Raw genomic sequence first — 26,847 nt, 5'->3', positions numbered from 1 at the left:
TATAACTACCTACTGGTGACTGCCAGTAGGATGTGTGTGTGTGTATGTAGCGGGTTGCACAGGAAAGGGCAGGAGGCGGGGTTTCGTTACAGCAGGCTTTATTTGAGAATACAGAAAGTCTGTACACGTTTTTCTCCAAGGGGGCCTCCGGGGTGATCGGCTTCTTATTGTTCTCCTGTTCGTTCTGGTGCTGTCTTCTTCCCTTTGGTTACTTCAGGGGCTCCTACGGGAACGAATCACTTCCGACTCCGTGATGTTGGTAGGCGTGCCGTATGGAAGAAAGGAAGAAAGGACAGGTATCAGTCCTAAGTCCGAGCTCGTGATTACTGCAAGGGATGGGGAGTGAGGGAACACCACTCGTGACACTATACAAACAGGTGAGAGGGACAGGGGTTGTGTCTGGAGGGGATACCGGGGTATTCAACAGGGTATCAGGTCATGGGACGGACCTACCCCTTTTCTCCACCCAGCCCGCTATACGGCTCTGTACCTCTGAGAGCCACACACCTCCAGGCGTGCGGCTGGGCGGCTCGTGTTGCCGATGGCTTCCTGGCTCCCGCGCCGCCAATGGGTCTCTTCTCCTCTCTGCCATAGATGGTAAACCGGTTCCTCCTCCCTCATCTGCTTCTCTCGCTTCTCTCTCCGACTCCTCACTCGACTCCACTCCAAACTCGCCTCCAACTCCTCCGGTGAACAAGCACACCTGTGTGCCGTCAGCTGCGGTACTTGATGTTGTTGTAGGCTCCTCCCCCTCGCCTAGTGTGGGCCAGTTAAAGAGACCGCCGTCTTCCTCCTCTTCATCCCGGGAGTAGCACTGCTCCATTGAACTCCTCCAATCGTTATGCTGCGGAGACAATAGGTGGGGGGTCACATAATGAATCCCCACATGGGGGTGAAGAGTTCCTGGGCTGCGTGGGTGATGGCCTCTCCACGTTACAGTGTATATATATATATATATATATCCACCACAAAAAGAGCCAATGTGAGGAAAGCCCCAGATACGTGATACTTCGTGATTCAATTCAAAGCAGCTGCAGGATTAGTAAAATAAAGGCTTCCATCACGTTTAAAAGTTCAAACCCCAGTTCCTCTATACATTTCTAAATTACCAAAACCCACCCGGTATAAAATGATGTATTGGTTTTTTAAACGTCATGATGTTTTTCAAAAAAGGTATTCTCTCCCGCAGTTTAATTCTAGAACTCCCCTAAGGAATGCTCTCATTTTCATGGGAATGAAAATTGGAGCAGATATTGCCTTTCAATGGGAACAGGCTGGGTTCTGTACTCTATCAGATTTTTTAAGAGAAGGGGTTTGGTTGTTACCAGGAGAGATGCAGCAATTACTTTCAGGGAATTTTATGTTATTAAGTTCCTATGTTTCGATTTTTAAAACACTGGGACACGTTGAGCCAAGAATTATTGATTCTCCTTGCCAGATGTGGGACGATTTGTTTTTGATTCCCCAGATGAGGAAGCCAGGAGCATGGGAATGTTGTTTAGCTCAACATATTGAATTAGATCTCAGTACAAAAGCCATCAAAAAATGGCAGGAACAAGAAAATCATGTTCTTACTATGAATACCTGGAAAAGTATAAATAAGATGAATTTTAGTGTTCTTCGAGGATCTAATTGGAGGAAAATGTTTTTTTTCAGTAAATGGCTTCTATATCCTACTCCTGCCGTCTTCTCTAAAATGTATGTGAATGCTAGTGCCACCTGTTTCAGATGTCAGCAATATACTCCTGCTAATTGGTCTCACACTATAGCTCACTGTGTTAAAATTGTGCCTTTTTGGAATGACATTTTCATATATTTACAAAAGTATTGTGGGATTCAGATCGTTTACAACGTTAAATTAATACTCTATGGATATGATTCTGATCTTAGATTGTTAGAACAAATGGTTAAATTATTATTTATTGTGATGGCAGTAGCAAGGTCTCTGGTGCTCCAGAATTGGAAATGAATACAAGCTCCTTCGTTTAATACCTGGCTTCAGAAAATGAGAAATGTTAGAATAAGTGAATTTCGTTATGCACAGCGAATTGATGGGACAAGGAAATTTGACAAAATTTGGAAATTGTATTTTGAGTAATATTGGACATTGTATTCTGTAAACTATGATTTTGTACTCTTTGGTTGCCAATATATGTATTTTCTTTCTATTAACTGAAATTATGGTACAAGAACTTCAATAATAAAACTTTTTTTTTTAAACGTTTAAAAGTTCAAACCAGACGCGTTTCAGGAACGTAAGTTACCTTCCTCAGTGGCGTGACTTGCTGCAAACATCGGTCTGAATGTCCTGCACTCGTTAAATAAGAGCACCTTCCTCAGTGGGTGTGGTCAGCCCTCTGGCCTTCTGGTACTCGTAGTGTCAGTGAGCAGTGTTCCTCAAGTGAGTAGATCCGACGTGCAAAAATAATGCCAGTGCTACCTCATTGGGTTGATGAACAACTAGTATCTCCATTTGCTGCTATTTCATAGCTGCCTTGTCACAACACCGCCTCCAGTGTATTAGATGAGGTTCTGTGACCCCATCGCGGGCCTGCTGCGCAGTGAGCTTTCCTCGCGACTGGGCTTCAGCGGCATATATCCACCACAAAAAGAGCCAGTGTGAGGAAAGCCCCAGGTACGTGATACTTCGTGATTTAATTCAAAGCAGCAGCAGGAATAGTAAAATAAAGGCTTCCATCACGTTTAAAAGTTCAAACCAGACGTGTTTCAGGAACATAAGTTCCCTTCCTCAGTGGCGTGACTTGCTGCAAACATCGGTCTGAATGTCCTGACTCTTTAAATAAGAGCACCTGCCTCAGTGAGTGTGGCCGGCCCTCTGGCCTTCTGGTACTCGTAGTGTCAGTGAGCAGTGTTCCTCAAGTGAGTAGATCCGACGTGCAAAAATAATGCCAGTGTTACCTCAGTGGGTTGATAAACAGCTAGTATCTCCATTCGCTGCTGTTTCATAGCTGCCTTGTCACAACACCGCCTCCCGTTTATTAGATGAAGTTCTGTGACCCCATTACGGGCCTGCTGCGTAGTGAGCTTTCCTCGCGACTGGGCTTCAGCCGCATATACGTCTGGTTTGAACTTTTAAACGTGATGGAAGCCTTTATTTTACTATTCCTGCAGCTGCTTTGAATTGAATCACGAAGTATCACGTATCTGGGGCTTTCCTCACAATGGCTCTTTTTGTGGTGGATATATATATATATATATATATATATATATATATATATATATATATATATATATATATATATATATATATATATATATATATATATATATAATGTCCCTACTCCGAACCACCAGCCGTAGCTCCACAATGCCGCGGGTGCTTGCTCAACGCACGGTGGAGTGCGTAAACAATTTTCCAACACTTGGTCACAGATCCAAAATGAACCAATTCCAATTGAGCGCACTCTGAGCCATTTACAATGTCCAAATCGCCGTATTTATTTTGATGCTGCAGTCAAGTTAACAATCGCGTTTCGGCGTTGCCGCCTTCGTCATTGTTAACATATAAAGTGAATTTGTGTTTAAATAAAGCAGTGCTGTACAAAATCTCGTGTGCATAGAAAGTGACTGTGTTTTTCATTGACAGAGAGAAAGAAACTGAAAATCACCTCGATTTTGGCGACCATTTTGTAAAGGTCACATCGCGTGATACAACTTATCAAACAAACAATTAATTAATTATTTTTGTATCCAGTTTCACCTATTTTTTGTGAAAAAGCATATGTACATAACATTTGTATCAATTTTGAAAATTTCATTAAACATTTGTAAGTTTCGTCACTACAAATCACTTCGCATTTCTGGCGTTTAGTGCAAATTAATACACTTCAAATCTGATCATGGCCACTCTATTTATGCTTTGATCAGCTACTTTGCCATTGTCTCACTACATTATATGTACACATATTTACAACTATAGCAGCGAGTTATCTTATATTCAATTCCGATATTGGATAGATAGAAAGATACTGCGCTGAATGGGCATATATTTTGTCGTGTGGATAGATGGAAGCAGGGAGGGGAACAGATATAGTGGACAAAAGAAAAGGGAAACCTCATGAGCATTCTTATCAATATGCCTTCTGTCTAGGCTCAGTTAAAAATCTTATCATGAGAACAGAACAAAACTATATGTTCTCTCTTACATAAGTGGCTACTCTATGTGAACCCACATCTCTTCTTCATTATTTAGCTCTCTTGGTATTTTAGTTTGTAGTTTGATGATATCATTCGATTCTAGTGTGCGTAACTTCCTTACCCAATCTCCTCCCCTTACTGATTTAACAATCTGATCGAGGATGAAGAATGTGAGTAGGTTGCTGTTACTTTCATGTTCTTTTTCAAAGTGACGAGCAACTGGGTAATTGGGATCTTTATTATTAATAGCCCTGAGATGCTCGAGAATTCTTTTTTTGTGGGTGAATTGTACTCCCCACATATTGCTTTCCACAGGTTCAAACAAGACAATGGACTGTGTAGTCTGAATTACAATTGAGCAATTTGGAGATGGGGGTTTGGCCTTATTTCCTGGTATGAGGTACTCTTTTACTTTATGGCTGTTTTTACATGCCTTAGATTTCATACAAGGATAAAAACCTTGATTGGTGCCACTTTTTTCTTTTTTGATTCATAATGACTGTTCACTAGATGATCTATAAGTGAGTTGCCCTTTCTGTTTGTCACTAGCGGATTTTCTGAAATTAGTTTTCCAACCACATTGTCTGATTGGAGAATCTTCCAATTTCTTTTAAGAATTTGGAAGACTTCTGAGGACTTTTCTGTGTAGTTGGTAATCATTCTTACTTTCTGATCTTGGTTTCTAGGTTTATCTACCAACAGTTGACTTCTTTCTGTTGCTTTGCATTTATTTTCAGTTTGTTCCAAGATACCTCTGTGGTAGCCACTTTGTTGGAATCTTTTTTTAGATTGCGATATCGCTTTTTCACATTCCTGCTGGGTGAAGCAGTTACGCTTCATCCTGAGGAATTCTCCCAAGGTGATGTTATTAACTACACTCCTTGGGTGGCAGCTACCTGCATGCAGGATTGTATTCCCTGTTGTAGGTTTTTGAAAGAGAGCAGTTTCTAAGTTGTTTTCTTCTACATAAACCCTCAGGTCTAGATAGAATACCTCCTTGTTGCTGATACAGCTAGTGAATTCAAGATTACATTAATTGACATTCAAAGCCTGAATATATTCTCCTGCTTCGCTCTGTGACCCCTGCCACAGGATGAAAATATCATCGATGTAGCGGGTCCACAGAACAATTTTGTCCATCCATTTTTCATTGGTACCTGCCAGGCCACGTGCTTCTCCCACCAGCCCACAAACAAGTTCGCATAGCTGGGGACGAAGCACGTGCCCATCGCGGTACCCTGTTTTTGTAAATATAATTGTCCTGAAAATGTAAAGATGTTATTGTTCAGGCAGAACCTACAATCATAAAACCCTCTGACAAGGGTGGGAATGTAGTGATTCTCAACAAACTGCAATATGAGGATGAAGCACTATCCCAATTGAAGAAAAAAGTACACTACATCCCAATCAGTAGACAACAATATCTCAAGAGCATCTCCAATTTCACCAATTTAATCACAAAATGGAGAGATGAAGGGATATTAGACCAGGAGGACTGGAAGTATTTGAAATGTGACCATTCCGAATTAGCAATGTTCTACCACCTTCCAAAGGTGCACAAGAGCAAAGTATGACCACCAGGACGGCCAATTGTGTCGCCAAAAAACATCCTACTGGAGAATACCTCTACATATATTGATCATTTTATTTCCACCTCCATTAAAGATTTGAGCTCCTATCTACGGGACACTAAAGATTTCCTAAGAATCGTTGAAGGAACAAGATGGGAGGAGGACATGCTACTAATAACTCTTAACATTTCAAGCTTATACACCTCCATAAGACACGAAGATGGTCTACGAGCAATGAGCTTCTTTTTAGAGAAAAGAGCACTCAAGTATCGGACACACAATCAGATGCTCATAGAACTGACCAGGTTCTGCCTGAACAATAACATCTTTATATTTTCAGGACAATTATATTTACAAAAACAGGGTACCACGATGGGCACCTGCTTCACCCCCAGCTACGCGAACTTGTTCGTGGGCTGGTGGGAGAAGCACGTCCATCCATGAAACATGATGGACAAAATCGCTCTGTGGACCCGCTACATCGATGATATTTTCATCCTGTGGCGGGGCTCACAGAGCGAAGCTGAAGAATATATTCAGACTTTGAATGTTGATGGATGTAATCTTGAATTCACTAGCTGTATCAGCAACAAGGAGGTATTTTATCTAGACTTGAGGGTATATGTAGAAGAAAACAACTTAGAAACCGCTCTCTTTCGAAAACCTACAGCAGGGAATACAATCCTGCATGCAGGAAGCTGCCACCCAAGGAGTGTAGTTAATAACATCCCCTTGGGAGAATTCCTCAGAATGAAGCGTAACTGCTCCACCCAGCAGGAATGTGAAAAAGCGATATCGCAATCTAAAAAGAGATTCCAACAAAGAGGCTACTGCAGAGGTATCTTGGAACACGCTGCTGTAGTTGTAAATAAGTGTAAATATGTGTACATATAATGTAGTGAGACAATGGCATAGTAGCTGATCACAGCATAAATAGAGTAGCCATGATCAGATTTGAAGTCTATTAATTTGCACTAAACGCCAGAAATGCGAAGTGATTTGTAGTGACCAAACTTACAAATGTTTAATGAAATTTTCAAAATTGAAACAAATGTTATGTACATATGCTTTTTCACGAAAAATAGGTGAAACTGGATACAAAAATAATTAAAGAATTGTTTGTTTGATAAGTTGTATCAAACGATGTGCAATTTGACCTTTACAAAATGGCCGCCAAAAACAAGGTGATTTTCAGTTCCTTTTATCTCTGTCAATGAAAAACACACGGTCACTTTCTATGCACACAAGATTTTGTACAGCAGTGCTTTATTTAAACACACAAATTCACTTTATATGTTAACACTGACAAAGGCGGCCACGCGTTTGTTAACTTGACTGCAGCATCAAAATAAATATGGCGATTTGGACATCGTAAATGACTCAGAGTGCGCTTTATTGGAATTAGTTCATTTTGGATCAGTGACCAAGTGTTGGAAAAAATATAAGTATATATAATTGAATGTTGTTCATTTGACACCTGGGAAAGCCTTTCTGTTCGAGAGCATTGCATAAATAAAACCCCAAGCCTTATTCTACAAAGACAGTCTTTGATGTGTTTCATTTTATAAAGTGAAACCCCTTTCTAGGTGGTGTTGTGTTATACGTATTGCTCCGTCGTGTTTGAGCCATCAAGTGCTATTCTGTATTATCTGACTGAGGGCGAAGCAAGACACCATCTCTCTGCCTCACTGTAAGCATTTAATGAACATCCCTGGGCCTCATCCTTGCTTTGCTTTCCTGCTATTTGTTCACTATAGAAGAATAGACACAGACAGACCGACACCGCCAGGAAAAGAAACAAGCGATGGGAAATATGTATCATGCTTAGTGGGTTGGTGGAGGTGGGGAGCTTGCCAAGGCAGGGCTGCGTGAGTATATGTGGCTACTGGAGTGATAATAGTGGTTTCATTTTAGAATGGGAGCATGTAGATCCTGGAGTGGCAGAAGTGCTCTCTGTCCTGAGGGCATGGGAATTCTGGAGTGATTGATGTGCTCTCTGTACCAGGAAGATGTGGTTGCTGGAGGGACAGAAGCGCTCTCTGTACCGGGAGGATGTGGATTCTGGACTGAAGAAGTGCTCTCTGTACTGAAGGCATGTGGATTCTGGAGTGGTAGAAGTGCTTCTTGTACTAGAGGCATGTGGATTCTGGAGTGACAAGTGCTCCCTGTACTGAGGCATGTGGATTCTGGAGTGACAGAATTGTTCCTTGTACTGGAGACATGTAGATTCTGGAGTGACAGAAGTGCTATCTGTACTGAGGCACTTGGATTCTTGAGTGACAGAAATGCTCTGTACTGAGGCACGTGGATGCTGGAGTGACAGACGTGCTATCTGTACTGAGGCATGTGGATTCTGGAGTGACAGAAGTGCTCTCTGTACTGAGGCATGTGAATGTTGGAGTGGCAGGAGCGCTCCCTGACATGAAGCACGTGGATTCTGGAGTGACAGAAGTGATCTCTGTACTGAGGCATGCGGATTCTGGAGTGACAGAAGTGCTCCTTGTACTGGAGACATGTGGACTCTGGAGTGACAGAGGTGCTCTCTGTACTGGAGGAATGTGGATTCTGGAGTGACAGAAGTGGTCTGTATTGGAGACATGCGGATTCTGGAGTGACAATGCTCTTTATACCGGAGGAATATGGATTCTAAAGTGACATGTGGATTCTGGAGTGACAGAGGTGCTCTCTGTACTGGAGGCATGTGGATGCTGGGATGACAGAAGTGCGCTCTATACTGGAGGCACATAGATTCTGGAGTGACAGAAGTGCTCTCTGTTCTGAGGCACATGGATTCTGGAGTGACAGAAGTGCTCTCTGTACTGAGGCACGTAGATTCTGGAGTGACAGAAGTGCTCTTTGTACTGAGGCGCGTGGATGCTGAAGTGGCAGAAGTACTATCTGTACTGAGCCATGTGGATTCCGGAGTTATAGAAGTGCTCTCTGTACTGAGGCATGTGGATTCTGGAGTGACAGAAGTGCTCTTTGTACTGAGGCATGTGGATTTTGGAGTGATAGAAGTGCTCTCTGTACTTGAGGGATGTGGTTGATGGGATTGGAAATAGTGCTTTACATGCTGGGGTCATGTGGATCTTGAAATGCCAATGATGCTTCACATGGATGGTGTGTGGTTAGTGGAATAGCAATAATACTTTATGTATTGGAAGGGTGGCTGTAGGAATAGTAATGGTGTTTCACATCCGACAGGCTGATAAAGGGCATTACTGGCGAAGCAATAGAGGCTTACACACCAGGGACATGTGAATACTGGTATGTCAATGCTGCTTCCTGGAGATATTTACACAATGGAATGGCAGCAGTGCTTTACCTGTTGGATGTCCATGGATAATGGAAAGACAAACATGTTCTACATATTAGTGAGCATACATATACTAGAATGGCTATGGCATGTTACATACTGTGGACATGTATGTTTATGTCCAGAAGCAATGAGGCAACAGGAATGAAGGCAGATGCATTCATATTCTGACTGAGAGCTGACCCTGTGCCATCAGTAGCATGAGGACAGTCAGTAACCTGCTCCAGTCCCTCCACCATGAGTAGCAATCTTGAGACTGCTTGAAGGGGTCCACTAGTGCACTCATCGCAGACCTCTTCGGTGCTAGATTCCCAGGTCTCATCTAGAAGCAGAGAGATGCTTCCTTCCCATCCCCACCACCCAGCAGCAGAAATAATTCTCAGAGACAAACTAAGGAGTTTTCCATGTTTTATTTCAAGTCACCAATTGTCCATTTAGCTGTGCCATTTCTCACCAGGGCAGACTGCTTGCTCTCGTTTAATAATTTCAGCACGAGGGGTTGGACCACACGTCAAGGAATCTCGTTATCAACCTGTAGAGAAACACATACATGAGCTGGAAGTAGAGAAATGTTACAATGTAAAACCCTGGTGAGTGAGGGGACACCAAGAAAAAGAGCAATTCTCCTTTTCTGTTACTATATTCACTATTCCGACTCCAGTGAATGTTGTGAATAGGAATATAGGTATTGGCTAGGCTCCTGATCTCTGGCAACAGAGACCATTTGTGATTAAACAATGTAAAATCCCCATGGTAACTATTGGTCTATTAAATACGCAAGACCATTATTCCCACATGATATGTAAAGACTCGGTGTACAACAATTATCAATCTTTTTATTTATACAAAATTGTGAGACCATTGTAAGTCCTGTATTATTCCTTGGAAAAACATATATGGGGTAATAACATCACAGCATAAACAACATTAATAACAGTGATAGATGTTTTTCAGATACTGCATACAACAGGCAAAGCTGTATGTCCTATACATATGCTCCATATAGGAAGAAATATACAATAAATCATAAAGTGAACTGTATACAAATTCATAAAGATGATAATAAACAAAAAATCTAAAATACAATAAGCTTGAAGGTGCAGTTGAGTGGCTTTTAATTTAATGATGAATCTTCTTAGTATTTACGTGCATTTCGGTGAGAAAGGCACATTCATCAGGAGAGCCACAATAAATCCTGTGCCTAAGAATAAAAAAATGTACACTGAGTCTCAAAAAAAGCTAACACATAAGAAATGGTTAAAACCCTCTAACTACATCGATATAAACAAGCAAAGATATTAACGTGAGGAAAGAGAGATCGCCATCACCTGACCAAGTGCGTCTCCTGGTAGTTTGTGGTCAAAAAATGTATGGAGTTACCGTGAGATAGTAAGAGACATGACAAGAAAGAACATGAAGATAAAGCCCAGAATCATGATCTCATAGGAACCATGGGTAATGAAGTAAACTCAAGATCAAAGAGAAGCTTGCTTACCTAAAGCACAAAGATTGTGGTCAGAAAATGTACATCATACAAGTGCTGGGCGATTAAATGCTGTCAGCTGGGTGGGGAATGAGAAATGGGGATAATAAATGGCATTATAAGTATAAGTAGGGTGATAGCCAATGTCTAGGTTACTATTGCCATGATGTACAGGATTACTTTAGGGAATACACACCATATTAATCAACAAGGACAACGTACTCCATTTGACTCTAACCAAGGCAGGATGCAACCTTTGTTAGCCCAGCCTGGCAACCGCAGATGCAGTCAGAAAACCTGCTTTCAGTCCCACTTCAGGGTCAATTTTCAAATCAAGTACTACCAGCTGAATAAACAACACATGTTGGAAACAAGAAATGGCCAGTTGGGGCCACGTAGTCCGAGTGCTCTGTCGCCCGTTTTATTCCTTAACTATGCTGAGCCACTATATGCAGCACCCGACTGCAGGCCCTGAAGCCGGATCGACAGCAGAGCCCATCCCGCTTGCTCCGGTGCATGAATCGTGCAAAATAAGGGAGTGATCTCCTTCTCACAGTTTCGGCCTACACGGGGTCCTGAGGCCAGGGCCCACAGCAGCGGAGCATCCCGCATAAGGGATCCAGCCAGCTCGCTCTCGCCCTGCGGTGGCGCCTCAGTGCTAGGCGCCGCCGCAACTTTTTGCCACTGGAGCAGCCTGAGATATCGCTGAAGACCTGGGAAGGCGGTACAATCAACGCAGGCACGCCGACACACCGGTGAGAGTGAGAGGGCTAGAGCTGCAGAAAATTGGAGAGCACCGGCCGTGAGACTCAAAATGGCGGCGGCGCGACTCGCATAGTGGAGCCTCTCACTCCACCTACCCCATTGCTGCCTCCTTGTGTGCCTACATTCTTTTGCGGCCCGAGGTGGGAACTGAAACCCAAAAAGCACGTCAGCTTGGCATTTGTTGCCCCGCTGCGGTGCCGCACATAGGAGCGTCGCTACGGTTCTGATCGCCGTTGGCACCTAGAGGGGCTCACTATAAGGACCAGCGGGGCGATCACAGCTCCGTAACCAAGGTACTGATCGTAATCTGAGGGGGCAACTGGTGGGAACTGGGGCGCGCCGGCCATGGAGCAGCTGGTGGCGGGAGCGCGTCCCTGACTGTGACGGACCCGCCTCTGCCTGCTCCGTAAACAAGCAGACTCCCCTTGCCATCTGTGTATTGAGGCCCATACAGAAGCCTGAAGCCGGGACCCGTGGCAACGGCTCTACCAACCGGCAGCCCCAGTCATCCTGTGGCTTCATGACGGTGGCTTCGAGACTCTGCGGCACTGTTGTGCGCCAGGCATAGCGGGAATGCATGAAGGGAGGGTCGCAAGACACAACATCAACAGCGGCAATTTCGACCTCTTCGAGGTGCACTGGCGCCATAAATCTGCACACCACTTTGAGGCCAACCGAGGTAGGCTGACTGTGGCATGGCTAAGGGTAGCGAGACTGCGAGACTGCTTCACTGGTGAGCTTTCTTTTTCTGTCTTTCCTATCGTTGTTCCCCCACGGACCCTCCTCTTAGAATCAGATGGTCCCCTGTGCCTTCTCCGCTTACTGGTGGGATCAAGAGCGTTCGGACTGTAACAGGTGATTCCAGTGCCCAGTGAGACTCACCCTGCGGGGCTCGGAGTTGCCTCTTGGATTGGGATCCTTTTGCACTATCTACCTGCTGTGGCTCTAACCTTGCGGTGAATGGGATAGGGTGCGAGACTCTCAGTACCACTCTCATTGCATCTATCCTGGAGCAGCGCACTTCTTCACCCTACCACCCCCGATAACTTGCCACTGGAACAGCCTGAGATATCGCTGAAGACCTGGGAAGGCCGTACAATCAACGCAGGCACGCCGACACACCGGTGAGAGTGAGAGGGCTAGAGCTGCAGAAAATTGGGGAGCACCGGCCGTGAGACTCAAAATGGCGGCGGCGCGACTCGCATAGTGGAGCCTCTCACTCCACCTACCCCATTGCTGCCTCCTTGTGTGCCTACATTCTTTTGCGGCCCGAGGTGGGAACTGAAACCCAAAAAGCACGTCAGCTTGGCATTTGTTGCCCCGCTGCGGTGCCGCACATAGGAGCGTCGCTACGGTTCTGATCGCCGTTGGCACCTAGAGGGGCTCACTATAAGGACCAGCGGGGCGATCACAGCTCCGTAACCAAGGTACTGATCGTAATCTGAGGGGGCAACTGGTGGGAACTGGGGCGCGCCGGCCATGGAGCAGCTGGTGGCGGGAGCGCGTCCCTGACTGTGACGGACCCGCCTCTGCCTGCTCCGTAAACAAGCAGACTCCCCTTGCCATCTGTGTATTGAGGCCCATACAGAAGCCTGAAGCCGGGACCCGTGGCAACGGCTCTACCAACCGGCAGCCCCAGTCATCCTGTGGCTTCATGACGGTGGCTTCGAGACTCTGCGGCACTGTTGTGCGCCAGGCATAGCGGGAGTGCATGAAGGGAGGGTCGCAAGACACAACATCAACAGCGGCAATTTCGACCTCTTCGAGGTGCACTGGCGCCATAAATCTGCACACCACTTTGAGGCCAACCGAGGTAGGCTGACTGTGGCATGGCTAAGGGTAGCGAGACTACGAGACTGCTTCACTGGTGAGCTTTCTTTTTCTGTCTTTCCTATCGTTGTTCCCCCACGGACCCTCCTCTTAGAATCAGATGGTCCCCTGTGCCTTCTCCGCTTACTCGTGGGATCAAGAGCGTTCGGACTGTAACAGGTGATTCCAGTGCCCAGTGAGACTCACCCTGCGGGGCTCGGAGTTGCCTCTTGGATTGGGATCCTTTTGCACTATCTACCTGCTGTGGCTCTAACCTTGCGGTGAATGGGATAGGGTGCGAGACTCTCAGTACCACTCTCATTGCATCTATCCTGGAGCAGCGCACTTCTTCACCCTACCACCCCCGATAACTTGCGGCCATCTGTGACTCACCCTGGCTACCACAATGGAGCGCACTAAGGGGTCTGGGACCAGGGGACCGAAGCCAATCCAAACCAACAAGCTGGATCGGTACACAGTGCCCAAAGACTTGCAATGGGGCCACCCATCTGAGGAAACGGTGCAGGGGGCCCTGGGGAAGAGGACCCTAAGCTTTCCCTCAAAGATGTCATGGAGGCACATCACAGGTGTCAAGACCTCCCTGGACTCAGTGGCCATTGACATTAATCTTATTAGGGCCGACATGGGGAAACTTAATGAAAAGGTGAAGCAGGTGGAAATCACGACTACCAGCCTAGTGGGTGATGTCACACAGTTGCAAAGAGAGGTCCAGGAGCTTTAGGACTCCCGTAATCTCACAGACCTCAAGCTGGATGACTACGAAGGCCGACTTCACCGCAATAATCTCCGCATCATAGGACTTCCGGAGAAATCAGAGGGGCAATCTCCGGACCTGTTCGTTGAGGACCTCATCCTCAAGCACCTGCAACCCAAAGGCCTCAGTCAATTTTTCATGATCGAGCAGGCTCACAGGGTCCCGGGCGGCCGACCCAAACCAGGCCCTTCCCCGCGACCCATGCTGGCTCATGTCCTAAACTACCGGGACAGAGAGGTGATCCTCCAAAATTCCAGGGCCAGTGCCCCCCACCGGTACGAAAATTGCGATATCTCCTTTTTCCCGGACTTCACGCAAAGGGTGCAGAAGCAGAAGAGATCATTCCTGTCTGTCAAACGCGACCTGAGAGAAAGGGGCCTGAAATACTCGATGCTGTACCCAGCGCGCCTCCGAGTCGAGGCGGAGGGAAGAGCATGGTCCTTTGATCGTCCTGAGGCAGTTGCAGACTGGATTGGCTATCAAGGGACTAAAAACTCAACTGAGGGAGGAGCCGGGGGCCATGCGGACAGCTGACCGGCCTGAGGCGGAGTTTCGAACGATGGTCGAAACTCCACTTGATCGCTTTTTAGAGAAGTAAAGGGGACAATTGGCGCGGGACGGGCTGGGGAGGGGTGGTAACGGTATTTCATCTAAAAGGAACTGCTGACTTATCTATGGTCTTACGTTCAATATTCAATAAGGGTGGGACAGTGATGTAGCATAGGGCAGGACACGGAGCCCAGAGCTTTCCACCCCTGTTTTTTCTTCCTTGAATTTTTTGGGTGACAGGCACTCTGCTAGTTTTTTGATGGGCAGTTTTGAGCTCAGAGGGTAGGGCAGCGGGGTGCGGGGCTGTTGGGCTGGGGTATTTTCTTTAGTTGTTCTGTGTTTTTGTTTATCATTCTCGACATTACTTTGATGGTACAGTCACGGTCTGTGGGTGAGGCCGCCGCAGCGCTCTACCTGCAGTTCAATGGGTGTACAGCGTAACAAGGAAGTTAAAATCTTAAGTTGGAATGTTAACGGGTTGGGGGACAAAATTAAACGTAGCATAATATTGCAATATATCAAGAGATTGGCACCGGATATTGTACTGCTTCAAGAAACTCACCTCATTGGCAACACTTGTAAAGCTACGCATAGATGGTGATACTCGATGGTTGTGCATGCAGGCTTTGCGTACAATTCCAGAGGGGTGGGCATCATGCAAAAGAAGTCGTTCCCCCTGTCACCTACGTCCACCTACATGTACGACCGTGGCAGATATGTTGGTATTACGGGCACCTGGGAGAGCCAAACCATAACTTTCATGTCAGTATATGCACCTCCAGGCTTACAGGCCACAACATTTACTGATCTCAGCACAGTGCTGCTAGCGCTACCGGAAGGACACCTCGTGCTCAGCGGCGACTTCAACTCCATAATATTGGGCTCACTGGACAGACATCCCCTCCGCACAATCCCTCACACTGCACACTCCTTCTCTAGCTTCTTAGAAGCGATGGGGTTAATGGACGGTTGGAGAACGCACCACCCCGACAAGATCCAACACACTTTCCACTCTGGGGCCCACAACAGCCTTTCTCGTTTGGACTATATGGTGTTTCCATAGTCCAGTCGGCTTGTGATAAGTGCTTGAGTGACCGTCTTTCTTGTTTCGGTGGGGATCCATCGGAATATCTTTCTGAGCATACGTAAGATGTTAAAGCAAGATGATGTGATGGCGTTGACTTGTCTGGTCATCGAGAGGGACGAGTCTAGAATGAATCCCAGGTTGCGAGCATGGTCTGTTGGTTTGGGTGCGCTGCCCAGGGTTGGTGGCCACCATGAGTCGTCCCATGCGGAAGGGGATGATCCTAGGATGAGGACTTCCGTCTTGTCTGAGTTCAGTTTTAGGCGGCTGCTCTTCATCCACTCGGCTACTTCTTTCATCCCTTTGTGTAGGTTGGTTTTGGCGATGTTTGGGTCTTTGGTGAGGGAGAGGATCAGATGTGTGTCGTCAGCGTAAGAGAAGATGTTGAGGTTGTGTTGGCGTGCGATGGCTGCGTGGGGGCTCATGTAGTCTTTGACGAGGTTGGGGCTGAGTGATGATCCTTGTGGTACGCCGCAGATGACTTCGGTAGCCTTTGATTTGAAAGGGGGGAGGCGGACTCTCTGGGTTCTTCCGGCGAGGAACGAGATGATCCAATCCAATGCTTTTCCTTGTATCCTTGTATAGGCGTTGTACCAGGGTGCTATGACAGACCATGTCGAACGCTGCGGAGAGGTCCAGGAGGATGAGGGCAGCTGTTTCCCCGTTGTCGAGTACTGTTCGGATGTCATCCGTGGCTGCGATGAGGGCGGTCTCGGTGCTGTGTTTGGCTCGGAAGCCGGACTGTGAGAGGTCGAGGCAGTCGTTAAACTCGAGGAAAGCGGCAAGCTGACTGCTGACGGTCTTCTCTATGACTTTGGCGGGGAAGGGGAGGAGCGAGATGGGGCGGTAGTTCTTGAGTTCAGTGGGGTCTGCTGTAGGTCTCTTCAGGAGGGCACTGAATTTGGCATGTTTCCAGATTTCTCGGAGATGGGGTGCGATGGTGGAGTTGGCCTTGTTGAAAATGTGGTGGGGGCATGGGTCGGTTGGTGATCCGGAGTGGATGGAGTTCATCAAGCAGATGGTGTCTTCGGTACTGATCGGGTTCCAGGCGCAAAGCGTGGTGGTGGGGAGCTTCAATTCGGTGGTGGGGGGGGTGGACTGGTCGTTGAAGCTATTATGTATGTCAGCAATTTTGCTGTGGAAGAACGAGGCTGGAGAGTCGCAGAGGTCTTGAGAGGGAGTGATGTCGTTGGTGCCGGAGCAGGGATTGGTGAGCTCTTTGACAATGCTGAAAAGTTCCTTGCTTTTGTGGGCGTTGTTGTCGAGACGATCCTTGAATGCTGATTTTTTGGTGGATCGGATCAGCTGGTGGTGTTTGCGGGTGGCGTCCTTGAGGGCGGTCATGTTGTCTGTGGTTGGGTTTTTTCGCCAGGTTTTCTCGAGGGTGCGGCAGTTCTTTTTGGAGTTTTTGAGGTCGTCATTGAACCAGGGGGCTTTTTTGCTACCTGGCTTGTGATGGTTTTTCATGGGTGCTAATTCGTCAGCGCCATTTGTGATCCATTATGCGAGATTGATGGCTGCTTGATTTGGGTCCGATGCTTTTTGATTTAGCGATGTGGTGAGCTGGTCGGTGGTAATTTTGTTCCAGTTTCTGCGGGGTACTTGTTGTGTGTGGTGGTGGGTCGTGGTCTTTCTGAAGTTGAAGTGGACGCAGCTGTGGTCCGTCCAGTGGAGTCCTGTGGCGTGGTTGAAGGAGGCGTACTTGCTGGAGGAGAAGATTGGGTCGAGCGTGTGTCCGGCGGAGTGGGTGGGGGTGTTAACCAGTTGTTTGAGTCCGAGATTGGCGAGGTTGTCCAGAAGGGTGGAGGTGTTGCTGTCGTTGTTCTTTTCCAGGTGGAAGTTGAGGTCCCCTAAGAGAATGTAGTCCTCGGAGGGGAGGACGTGTGGGCTGATAAAGTCAGCGATGTCTTCGCTGAATTGTGTGCGGGGTCCTGGTGGTCTGTAGATGAGTGTACCTCTAACTCACCGCAAACATTGTGGGAAGCCTTTAAAACTGTGGTTCAAGGTGAGGCTCTCTCTCTCATAGCGGGATCAAAAAAGGACAAGGTAAAAGACATCACCGACGTAGAGCAGGAGGTTTATCGTCTCTAGCAAGTTTTCCATTCTGATCCTTCACCTGCCGTGCTTCATACCCTACGTCTCCGACAGGACAAATATAGGGCTCTAGTCACTGACTGTGCCAAACTACTGGGGCAGGACAGACTGGGCCGACTTTATGACAGGGAAGATAAGGCAGGAAAATGAATCGCCTGGTTGGACAAAAAGGAACATGCCAGTAGACTTGTCCCCGAACTAAGTGGTGCTGAGGGATCTCCCATAATAGATCCCCAAGACATAGTCGACCACTTTGCAACACACTTTCACACAGTCTACAGTCCGTCGCGCCATATACCGAGACAGACTCTGCCGAACTCCTATAAGATATCTCTCTCCCTCTGTTATCGGACGGTGACCGGGCATTTATGTATAGCGCCCTCACCGCTGACGAAATAGCAACAGCAATCCGAGCACTTCACTCTGGCAAGGCTCTTGGCCCAAACGGGATCCCGATCGAACTTTACAAGCTCCGTCCAGATAAGTTAGCCCCATACCTGAAATCTATGTTCGAAAACAGCCTAGAATGAGGGTCACTGCCCCTGGATCAAAGAATTGAAACCATTGTCGCAATTCATAAGGAAGGGAAACCCAAAACTGACTGCGGCTCCTACCGCCTATCTCATTGCTTAATGCAGAACCTAAAATCTTGGCCAAAGTGCTTGCAAACAGGCTGCTTAAGGTAATAAGCGGTCTGGTACACCCGGATCAATCGGGGTTTATGCCCAGAAGAAACACTGCCTTAAACCTGCGCAGACTCCATGGGGTATTGGGCAGGGTGCTGACTATCCGTGAAGATGCAGTCATTGTCTCCCTCGAAGCCACTATGGCTTTCGACACAATCGAATAGCCCTACCTTTTAGCTGTCCTCACAAAGTTGGGATTTGGACTGGGTTTTAGTCAGTACGTGCGCTTGCTGTACAGCTTCCCTATGGCACAGGTAGTCGTGTACAACAAAAAATCAGATACCTTTTTACTCAGCCGGGGGACCCGAAAGGGATGTCCCATCTCTCCCTTGTTATTCGCCTTGGCCCTCGAGCCCTTTGCAGCTTGGATTCATCGGGATGTGATGATCCGAGGTCTACGATGGTCGGCAGATTGGGAGGATCGTATCTCCTTAAATGCAGACCACATCCTCTCATATCTTGCGTCCGCCAAACAGTCCCTTATCGCTGTATTTGACATCTTGGCCATCTTTGGCAGATACTCCAGGTTTTGTATTAATTGGCAGAAATCTCTCCTATTTGTCCTATGTGGAGACCCCCTCCCCCCACGATACCCCGAAGCTGCCCCATACCAATAGTTTCAGAAGGCTTCAAATACATGGGTATATTCATCTCGCTTGATAGCTGACTCTGGTTTGCCTGCAACCTTGTTCCCTCGCTGCAAAGGCTCAAACGTGATATTACAAACTGGAAATCGCTTTCACTCTCTTTGTTGGGAAAGGCTGCCCTTTTTAAAATGATGTCCCTGCCCCGCTTCCTCTATGTCCTTCAGAACTTGGCCGACCCTGTCCCAAATTCGTACTTTAAAGAAATATATGGACTCCAGCGGGATCTTCTTTGGGATGGATGACCACGTATTGCGTTATCAAAACTTACGCTCAGTTGGTACGATGGGGGCATCGGAATGCCCGACATCAAGAAATACTATTGGGCAGCACATCTTACAGCAATAAACCATGGCACCTATGGGTGGCCTGATGACCCGGGGATCAATATGGACAGATGGATCCTTCCAAATAGAACCTACACCCGAGCCTTATACTATAAGCCAAACATGTACCCACTTACTGATCCCACCAACCACACAGTCAAGATCTGGCATTCAGCTACTAAATCGTTAGGCTGGACAGTAGACTGACTCTTGCCACTCCTCTGGGGGACTCCCAGAGGCTAGGTGACCTGGACAACTCCAAAGCATTCGATAAATGGGATCTAATCGGCATCTCCTACATCAGAGACCTTTGGGACAAAAATTACGTGAACACCTTCGACGCCCTGCAGCGTCAATACGCTATGGCAGAGTCGGAGCGTTTTCATTACCTGCAAATCCGACATGCACTACAAACAGTAATGCCCCGTGACTCCTCCCCTCCTGACTATTCCCAAACTAGAGGACAGATTACTTGACGACCACCAACCTGAAAAAACTATTTGCCTGACTTACAGGAAACTCATTAACAATTCTCTGATGTCCTTCCGAGAGAAATAGGTCGGAGACGGGATCAAATTAGATGACGAAAACTGGCAGACAGCAGTCTCCTCCCCCAAAACAGTTGCCATCCCTGCACGTCTCCGCCTAGTGTATCTAAAGATACTGCATAGAATTTACATTACGGGTCTCCACCTGATACACATGGGGGGTCCGACAGATGGGTTTTGCAGGCGGAGATGCACCCACACGGGCACGTTCATACACATCATATGGCACTGCGACCCAATCCAAGGGTATTGGCGCAAAATTCACGATGTAATGAGTGAAATACTGGCAATTGAAATTAAGCTGGAGGCCCCTAGATGCCTCCTCAACATCTGGGACCTATCAACCTCAATGCACACGCCATACAATGGGTCACACAGGGCTGCATGATTGCTAAGAGAAACATAGCTCAACTCTGGGGGGCGCCACATGCTCCTAAAATTGCGGATTGGAAGAAGGACCTCGAGTGTACGCAGCCCGGGGCTGTCCCCGAAAATGGTCTAAGGTTTGGGCTTCAAGGAATGAATATCATGGCAATATATGTACTCCTCCCTGTAACCCTAATTGTGATGATCCCCCCTCCCCGTGATTTCCATACATTATCCTACTGTATCTGTATGTATCTGGATTTCGCTGTCCACCCTGTTATTGACCTATATGTGAATTGTACCTCTATGTCGAGTATGTTTAATAAAAAGATTTAGAAACAAAAAAAGAAATGGCCAGTACTGGAGACAGGGAATTTGATACCCATTTTTAACTTATCCTCTGTGTTTCTAGACACTCTCTGTATGACTATATTGTCTAAAGGACTTTCTTTCATGCCTTACACAACTACCAACGTATTCAAACTTTATCAAGACATCTTGACATTCTTTCGTAAAATACGACGTAAAAAATTATTTTCAGGTAAAGAGAGACACAATCTGGCTCCTTTTAATCTGTCTGGCCTATCCAAGCTATCTTTTCATGTCTCTTACTATCTCACAGTAACTCCATACATTTTTTGTCCATGAACTAGCCAGAGACGCACTTGGTCTGGTGATGACGATCTCTCTTCCCTCACGTTAATATCTGTGCTTGTTTGTATCTATGCAGCTAGAGGGTTTTAACCATTTCTTATGTGTTAGCTTTTATTGACACTCAGTGTACATTTTTTTATTCTATGGCAGAAACACACGTAGATACTATGAAGATTCATCATTAATTAAAAGCCACTCAACTGCACCTTCAAGTTTATTGTATTTATGATGTTTTGTTTATTATTATCTTCATAAATTTGTATTCAGTTCCCTTTATGATTGATTGTGCATTTCTTCCTTTATGGACCATATGTATAGAACACACAGCTTTGCCTGTTGTATGCAGTATCTGAAAAACATCTATCACTGTTATTGTTGTTTATGCTGTGATGTTGTTACCCCATATATGTTTTTTCCAAGGAATAATATATAACTCACAATGGTCTTTTTAAACAAATTTGTATGAATAAAAATATTTTTTTACTGATAATTGTTGTACACTGAGTCTTTACATTACATATCATGTGGGAATAATGGTCTTGTATATTTAATAGACCAATAGTTGCCTAGGTGATTTTTCTTCATTAGATGTAGAGAAATGATAACATGTTCTTTCTACAGCTAAAGGCGTCAGAGACACAAGGCATGCACCGTTTAAGAGTGTCTGTCACGAGACTTGTGCAGAGATATGGAGGATGTTACTTCCTTTCCTGAAGGGATCGGGGATTCGCACTGAGGTGCAGAGCATGTCACTACTATGGCTAGAGGGTCGCAAAGGTACAGAGCATGTCACTACTATCGATAGAGGGTCGCAAAGGTGCAGAGCATGTCACTTCTATGACTAGAGGGTCACACGGGTACAGAGCATGTCACTACTATGACAAGATGGTTGCAGAGGTACAGAGCATGTCACTACTAGGGCTAGAGGGTCGCAAAGGTTCAGAGCATGTCACTACTATCGCTAGAGGGTCGCAAAGGTGCAGAGCATGTCACTTCTATGACTAGAGGGTCTCAAGGGTACAGAGCATGTCACTACTATGACAAGATGGTTGCAGAGGTACAGAGCATGTCACTAGTATGGCTAGAGGGTCGCAAAGGTACAGAGCATGTCAGCACTATGACTATAGGGTCGTAAAGGTACAGAGCATGTCACTACTATCGATAGAGGGTCGCAAAGGTGCAGAGCATGTCACTTCTATGACTAGAGGGTCACAAGGATACAGAGCATGTCACTACTATGACAAGATGGTTGCAGAGGTACAGAGCATGTCACTAGTATGGCTAGAGGGTCGCAAAGGTACAGAGCATGTCAGCACTATGACTATAGGGTCGTAAAGGTACAGAGCATGTCACTACTATCGATAGAGGGTGGCAAAGGTACAGAGCATGTCACTACTATGACACGATGGTTGCAGAAGTACAGAGCATGTCACTTCTATGACTAGAGGGTCACAAGGATACAGAGCATGTCACAACTATGACAAGATGGTTGCAGAGGTACAGAGCATGTCCCTACTATGGCTAGAGGGTGGCAAAGGTACAGAGCATGTCACTACTATGACACGATGGTTGCAGAAGTACAGAGCATGTCACTACTATGGCTAGAGGGTCACAAGGGTACACAGCATGTCACTACTATGACAAGATGGTTGCAGAGGTACATAGCATGTCCCTACTATGGCTAGAGGGTGGCAAAGGTACAGAGCATGTCACTACTAAGGGCTAGAGGGTCACAAGGGTACAGAGCATGTCACTACTATGGCTAGAGGGTCGCAAAGGTACAGAGCATGTCACTACTAGGGCTTGAGGGTCAGAGAGGTACAGAGCAGGTCACTACTACGACTAGAAGGTCACAGAGGGTCGTAGGGATGCAAAGCATGGCACTGCTACATCTAGAAGGCCGAAGAGGTACAGAACATGTCACTGCTATGGATAGACGGTCATAGAGGTACACAACATGTAACTTCTACGACTAGAGGGTCACAGAGGTACAGAACATGTCACTACTGTGTCTAGAGTGAATCTGGGCAATAGCTCGCTTACTCTTACTGACGGCCCCCATCGCTGGCACATCTCTCCGGAGGTAGCTGTGCGCTTTGCACATACTGATATTATTATTATGATTAGGGATGCAGAACATGTCACTGCTACGTCTAGAGGGCCGCAGAAGTACAGGACATGTCACTACTATGACTAGAGGGTCGCAGAGGTACAGAACATATCACTACTACGACTAGATTGTCGCAGAAGTACAGAGCCTGTCACTACTATGGCTAGAGGTTAGCTGCGGTACAGAACGTGTCACTACTATGGCTAGAGGGTTGCAGAGTACAGAGCATGTCACTACAATGGCAAGAGGGTTGCGTGTCAGTGTATCATAGTTGGAAATATTGTCTGACATATATGTTGTCAAATGGGGTGTAGACTTTCTATTATTAACTCCAATGTTTAGGACGCAATATTGATGTCAGACAATATTCTATCATATTTTCATACACCATCTACCTAGACGATTCAGAAGATGGTCACAGGATACATAGCCTGCCGCCTCTTGGGACTGGTTTAATGATACAGAATCTGTAACAAATAGTAGAGATGGGGACTGGCACTGCAGCACAGTGCCCCTGCTAGGGCTGGTTGGTACAGGGATACAGAACCTGACAACTTTAGGAAAGGATGACTTAAGAGACTGGCACAGGGAATCAGAGCCCATCACTTTTAGGCATGGATGGCTCTGGCCCATGGATACAAAACTTGTTGCCTGTAGGCATGTAATGTAATTTGTAGAGCGTTGCTTGTCACCCTGGAGGGTGTCCAGGCACATGCATGGCTCCAGAGGTTAGCACAGCTGTAGAGCCACTTCTGTAGTTGACTGGGTGCTTGATGCTTGCAGACACTGCTCCCTCACCTGTAGCCGGTGGTAGACCCAGTCCAGCAGCACAGTGAGGTTGGCATAGACCCCTGGCCGATTGGGCCTGCCACAGCCTTCTCCCCAGCTCACGATGCCCACCTGCCACCACAGCCCATCCTCCTGGCACACAAGGGGTCCGCCAGAATCACCCTACAAAAAAAGAAATGAAGTATGTCACTCAGATAACGAGAATGTCAGGGGCCCTGATTACAAGCTGTGTGAGTAGGGCAGGACATTTAACTCACTCAGTAAATACCATAATCACATTTCTCTGATTTATAATCCCCCCTGAGTCTTCTGTGTGCACATATCAGCCCTTGGCGTCCAGCTCATAATGAGAGCCTTACCTGCTGGGAATGCTAACAGAAACTTCTATAGTATTGACATTGTGAAGTGGCAGCAGAGGGATAGTTCCAGACACTGGGGCAGACGTTGGTGCTTTCAACAAAGAAGCCATTACTGTGAAGTGCCTGAGGCTCAGCGGAGAACAAATGGTATGAGGATTCTTGACTGAAGGGGAATGGGACGTAGCTCCTTAAGTGGCCTCGGAAAGCCTTCAGCACTAAACCTTTTAAACAGTCGGCAGCTTTTTGAAAAAATGGTATAAGCAGGCGTTTTTTTCCTACATAAGGGATTGCTTTTTCCTTGATTCCATCATCATCGCCCTCACTTTCCCAGTTCAACTTGAGAACAGTTTGTAGATCTCACAAGCTGGGGTGTGATGGTCTTGTACAGACTTCATGGGAGTCTTCTTAAGAGCGCTTGCTGCCTGCCTCTTTAAAATGAGACCTTTTCCTTTTCTAATGCAGTTATTGCATTGTGTATGGCCTATCTCACACTGATAATAAACAATGCATTTACGTCCAGATCTTTGTACTGGGGGTGAATGTTTGACCTTGTTGAGCAATCTGTCAATCAATTGTTTTTTCTTTGTATTTGTTACCCCAAGTGGGATGGGTATGCCCAGAAGTGAGTCCAATGCCAGCCATCGCACCGGAGTCAAGCAAACCCAACTGATGAGGGGTGATACCCTGAAACCGGTCTCTAGGTTCTTGTTTCCGTTCCAGGGAGGACCTGGCCTGGCAGTTTGGGCTGGACTGTTCCCATGAGGAACAGGGTCAAGACTGATTTTCATATGGCTGGAAACAAACTGGAATGGCGTGGCAAGCAAAGGAAACAGTGGCTTTAGGCCCAGATATTTGTACTGGAGGTCAATGTTTGACATTGTCCAGGATTCCATCCATCAATTGTTCTTTTTGCAGCTTATACTCTCCCTCTCTGACAAGACGCCAAACACTCTGTCCAATTTCCCCATCTGCATGACCAAAATCGCCAGATGGATGAAAATCAACTGCCTCTAGAACAGAAGTAGTTATCTTCCGCAAAGACACCTCACTCTGGGACTCCATGTAGAGGCCTACTGAACTCAGACCCACAACCCTCCAGGCAAGCCACGCAAAAAATACTTTGGAATAGCAGTCAACAACCAAAACACCATGATTGGACAAGTGAGCGCATGCGCGCATTCTCAGTCTCCTGCTTCCACACACACAAGATGCTCAAGACCTTCAAATGGCTCCCCACAAAAGTTGCATAACCTCCTACAATGACCTGCCCCAGTGCATCAGAGCCTCCTCCTCCATTCATGAATTCCTCAAGAAACTAAAGACATGGCTCTCACCTAGACTTGACCCTGGCTCAGACCATACAGCTCCTGTTTCAGCATCAGAATATCCTCCCGGGTGAGTTGAGCACGATACAGACACACATGATATAGCAAAACATAACATAATATTGTAACCAGAAAATAATTACGGGTGTCATTACTGGGGTGGAGCTATCAATGGTTCAGCAGGTGCAGTGGCACCTGCACCTAGGGCTGTGAGGGGCCCTCTGCACCCCAATTATATATACTTTTAATATCCTCCAATGAGTAAATGAGTGTCATTTGCCATGCTTGCATTAAACCCATGATACCATTGTTTCGCCACTGCTCGATACAGTGTTTAATAGAAACAATCTTAGACACAAACCTTTGTAACAAAGGGTATAGTAACAAAATATTTTATATTTAAATTTGGCAAGTAGAGAAGCAACTCCTTGTAGGATTCCCTCAGGATAATATGTGATGAAGAAACAAACTAATTTGTTAGTTATGGGTTGAGCTACTGCGTTAGCAGAACAAACATAGGTGGGTGAAAACAAGCCCTACTGCTTATAGACAGAAGTTTTGTGGCAGTTTAGAATGTACTCATCTATTTTCACAAGGGAATCTCCAGCTGACACCAGGCACTATTCAAAAATATGTGAATCTATAATCCTGCAGTATTTCAGAATCAGGAGCACAAGACTGATATGGAGAGAAGTTAGGGCAGGAAGCGAAGGACTCACCTGGCAGGTGTCCACAGTGCCATCCAGGTACCCAGCGCACATCATGCGAGGGGTGATGGTGCCATCATAGTACCGCGATTGGTTGCACGTTACAGCATCGATCAACTGCAGTTTGGCTTCCCTGAGGACTGGAGAGACTTTTCCTGAAAAGAAAGAGAGCAGAAAGTATTACTTCACCACAGAGTAAGAGTTCCCTAATGGGGTTTGGGATGACACCTTGACCACCATGTGATGACTTTGGGGAGTGAAGGAACAGGGCTTCTTCTTATAATGTCTTCAAAGGCTTCAGTCTAAGATTGTGTTTACTGGAAAGCTAAGAGATGGATCACTGCCTGCCTAAAATGGAGCCAGACTGCTAAGAGAATACCAATGCCAAAAGAGTAACAACAGTCAGTCAGACTACTGAAAAAATGATTTTAAAAAATCACACTTCCCGGGTGATATTTGAGGAGAGTAACAAAGTTTTTATATATATATATATATATATATATATATATATATGTAATATTACCTTACCTACTGGCGGTCGTCAGCTACCAGTAGGTAGTTCTAGTTAGGACCTTGTTTCTCTTAAAAGCATTTTTTTCTTTCACAAAAAACTGGTTCGGTTGACGAATCTTCGTGAAATTTTCAAAACTAGTGAGGCGCTCTAGTCAGCTCTTATCTTGAATGTTTCGGGGGCATTCGGTAAGCGGGGGCTGAGAAAAAAGGGGGGGT

At 46.2% G+C, this 26,847-nt stretch overlaps 1 protein-coding gene across 1 annotated transcript in view; it reads right to left on the bottom strand.

Moving 5' to 3' along the window:
* Positions 1–9,437: 9,437 nt before the first annotated feature.
* LOC147700971 (transmembrane protease serine 5-like) overlaps positions 9,438–26,847 on the bottom strand; it is a 257,795-nt gene continuing 240,385 nt past the window's right edge. Inside the window, exons 13-15 of the mRNA XM_086929282.1 lie at positions 26,131–26,273; positions 23,737–23,889; positions 9,438–9,577 (exon numbers count right to left, since the gene is read on the bottom strand). Of these exons, the coding sequence (XP_086785408.1) occupies positions 9,557–9,577; positions 23,737–23,889; positions 26,131–26,273 (317 nt within the window). The 3' untranslated portion in view covers positions 9,438–9,556. The remainder of the gene's footprint in view (positions 9,578–23,736; positions 23,890–26,130; positions 26,274–26,847) is intronic.

Source organism: Lissotriton vulgaris, chromosome 7, assembly GCF_964263255.1.
Source record: "Lissotriton vulgaris chromosome 7, aLisVul1.2, whole genome shotgun sequence".
Lineage (NCBI taxonomy): Eukaryota > Metazoa > Chordata > Amphibia > Caudata > Salamandridae > Lissotriton > Lissotriton vulgaris.
This window is presented reverse-complemented; position numbering and strand designations above follow the sequence as displayed.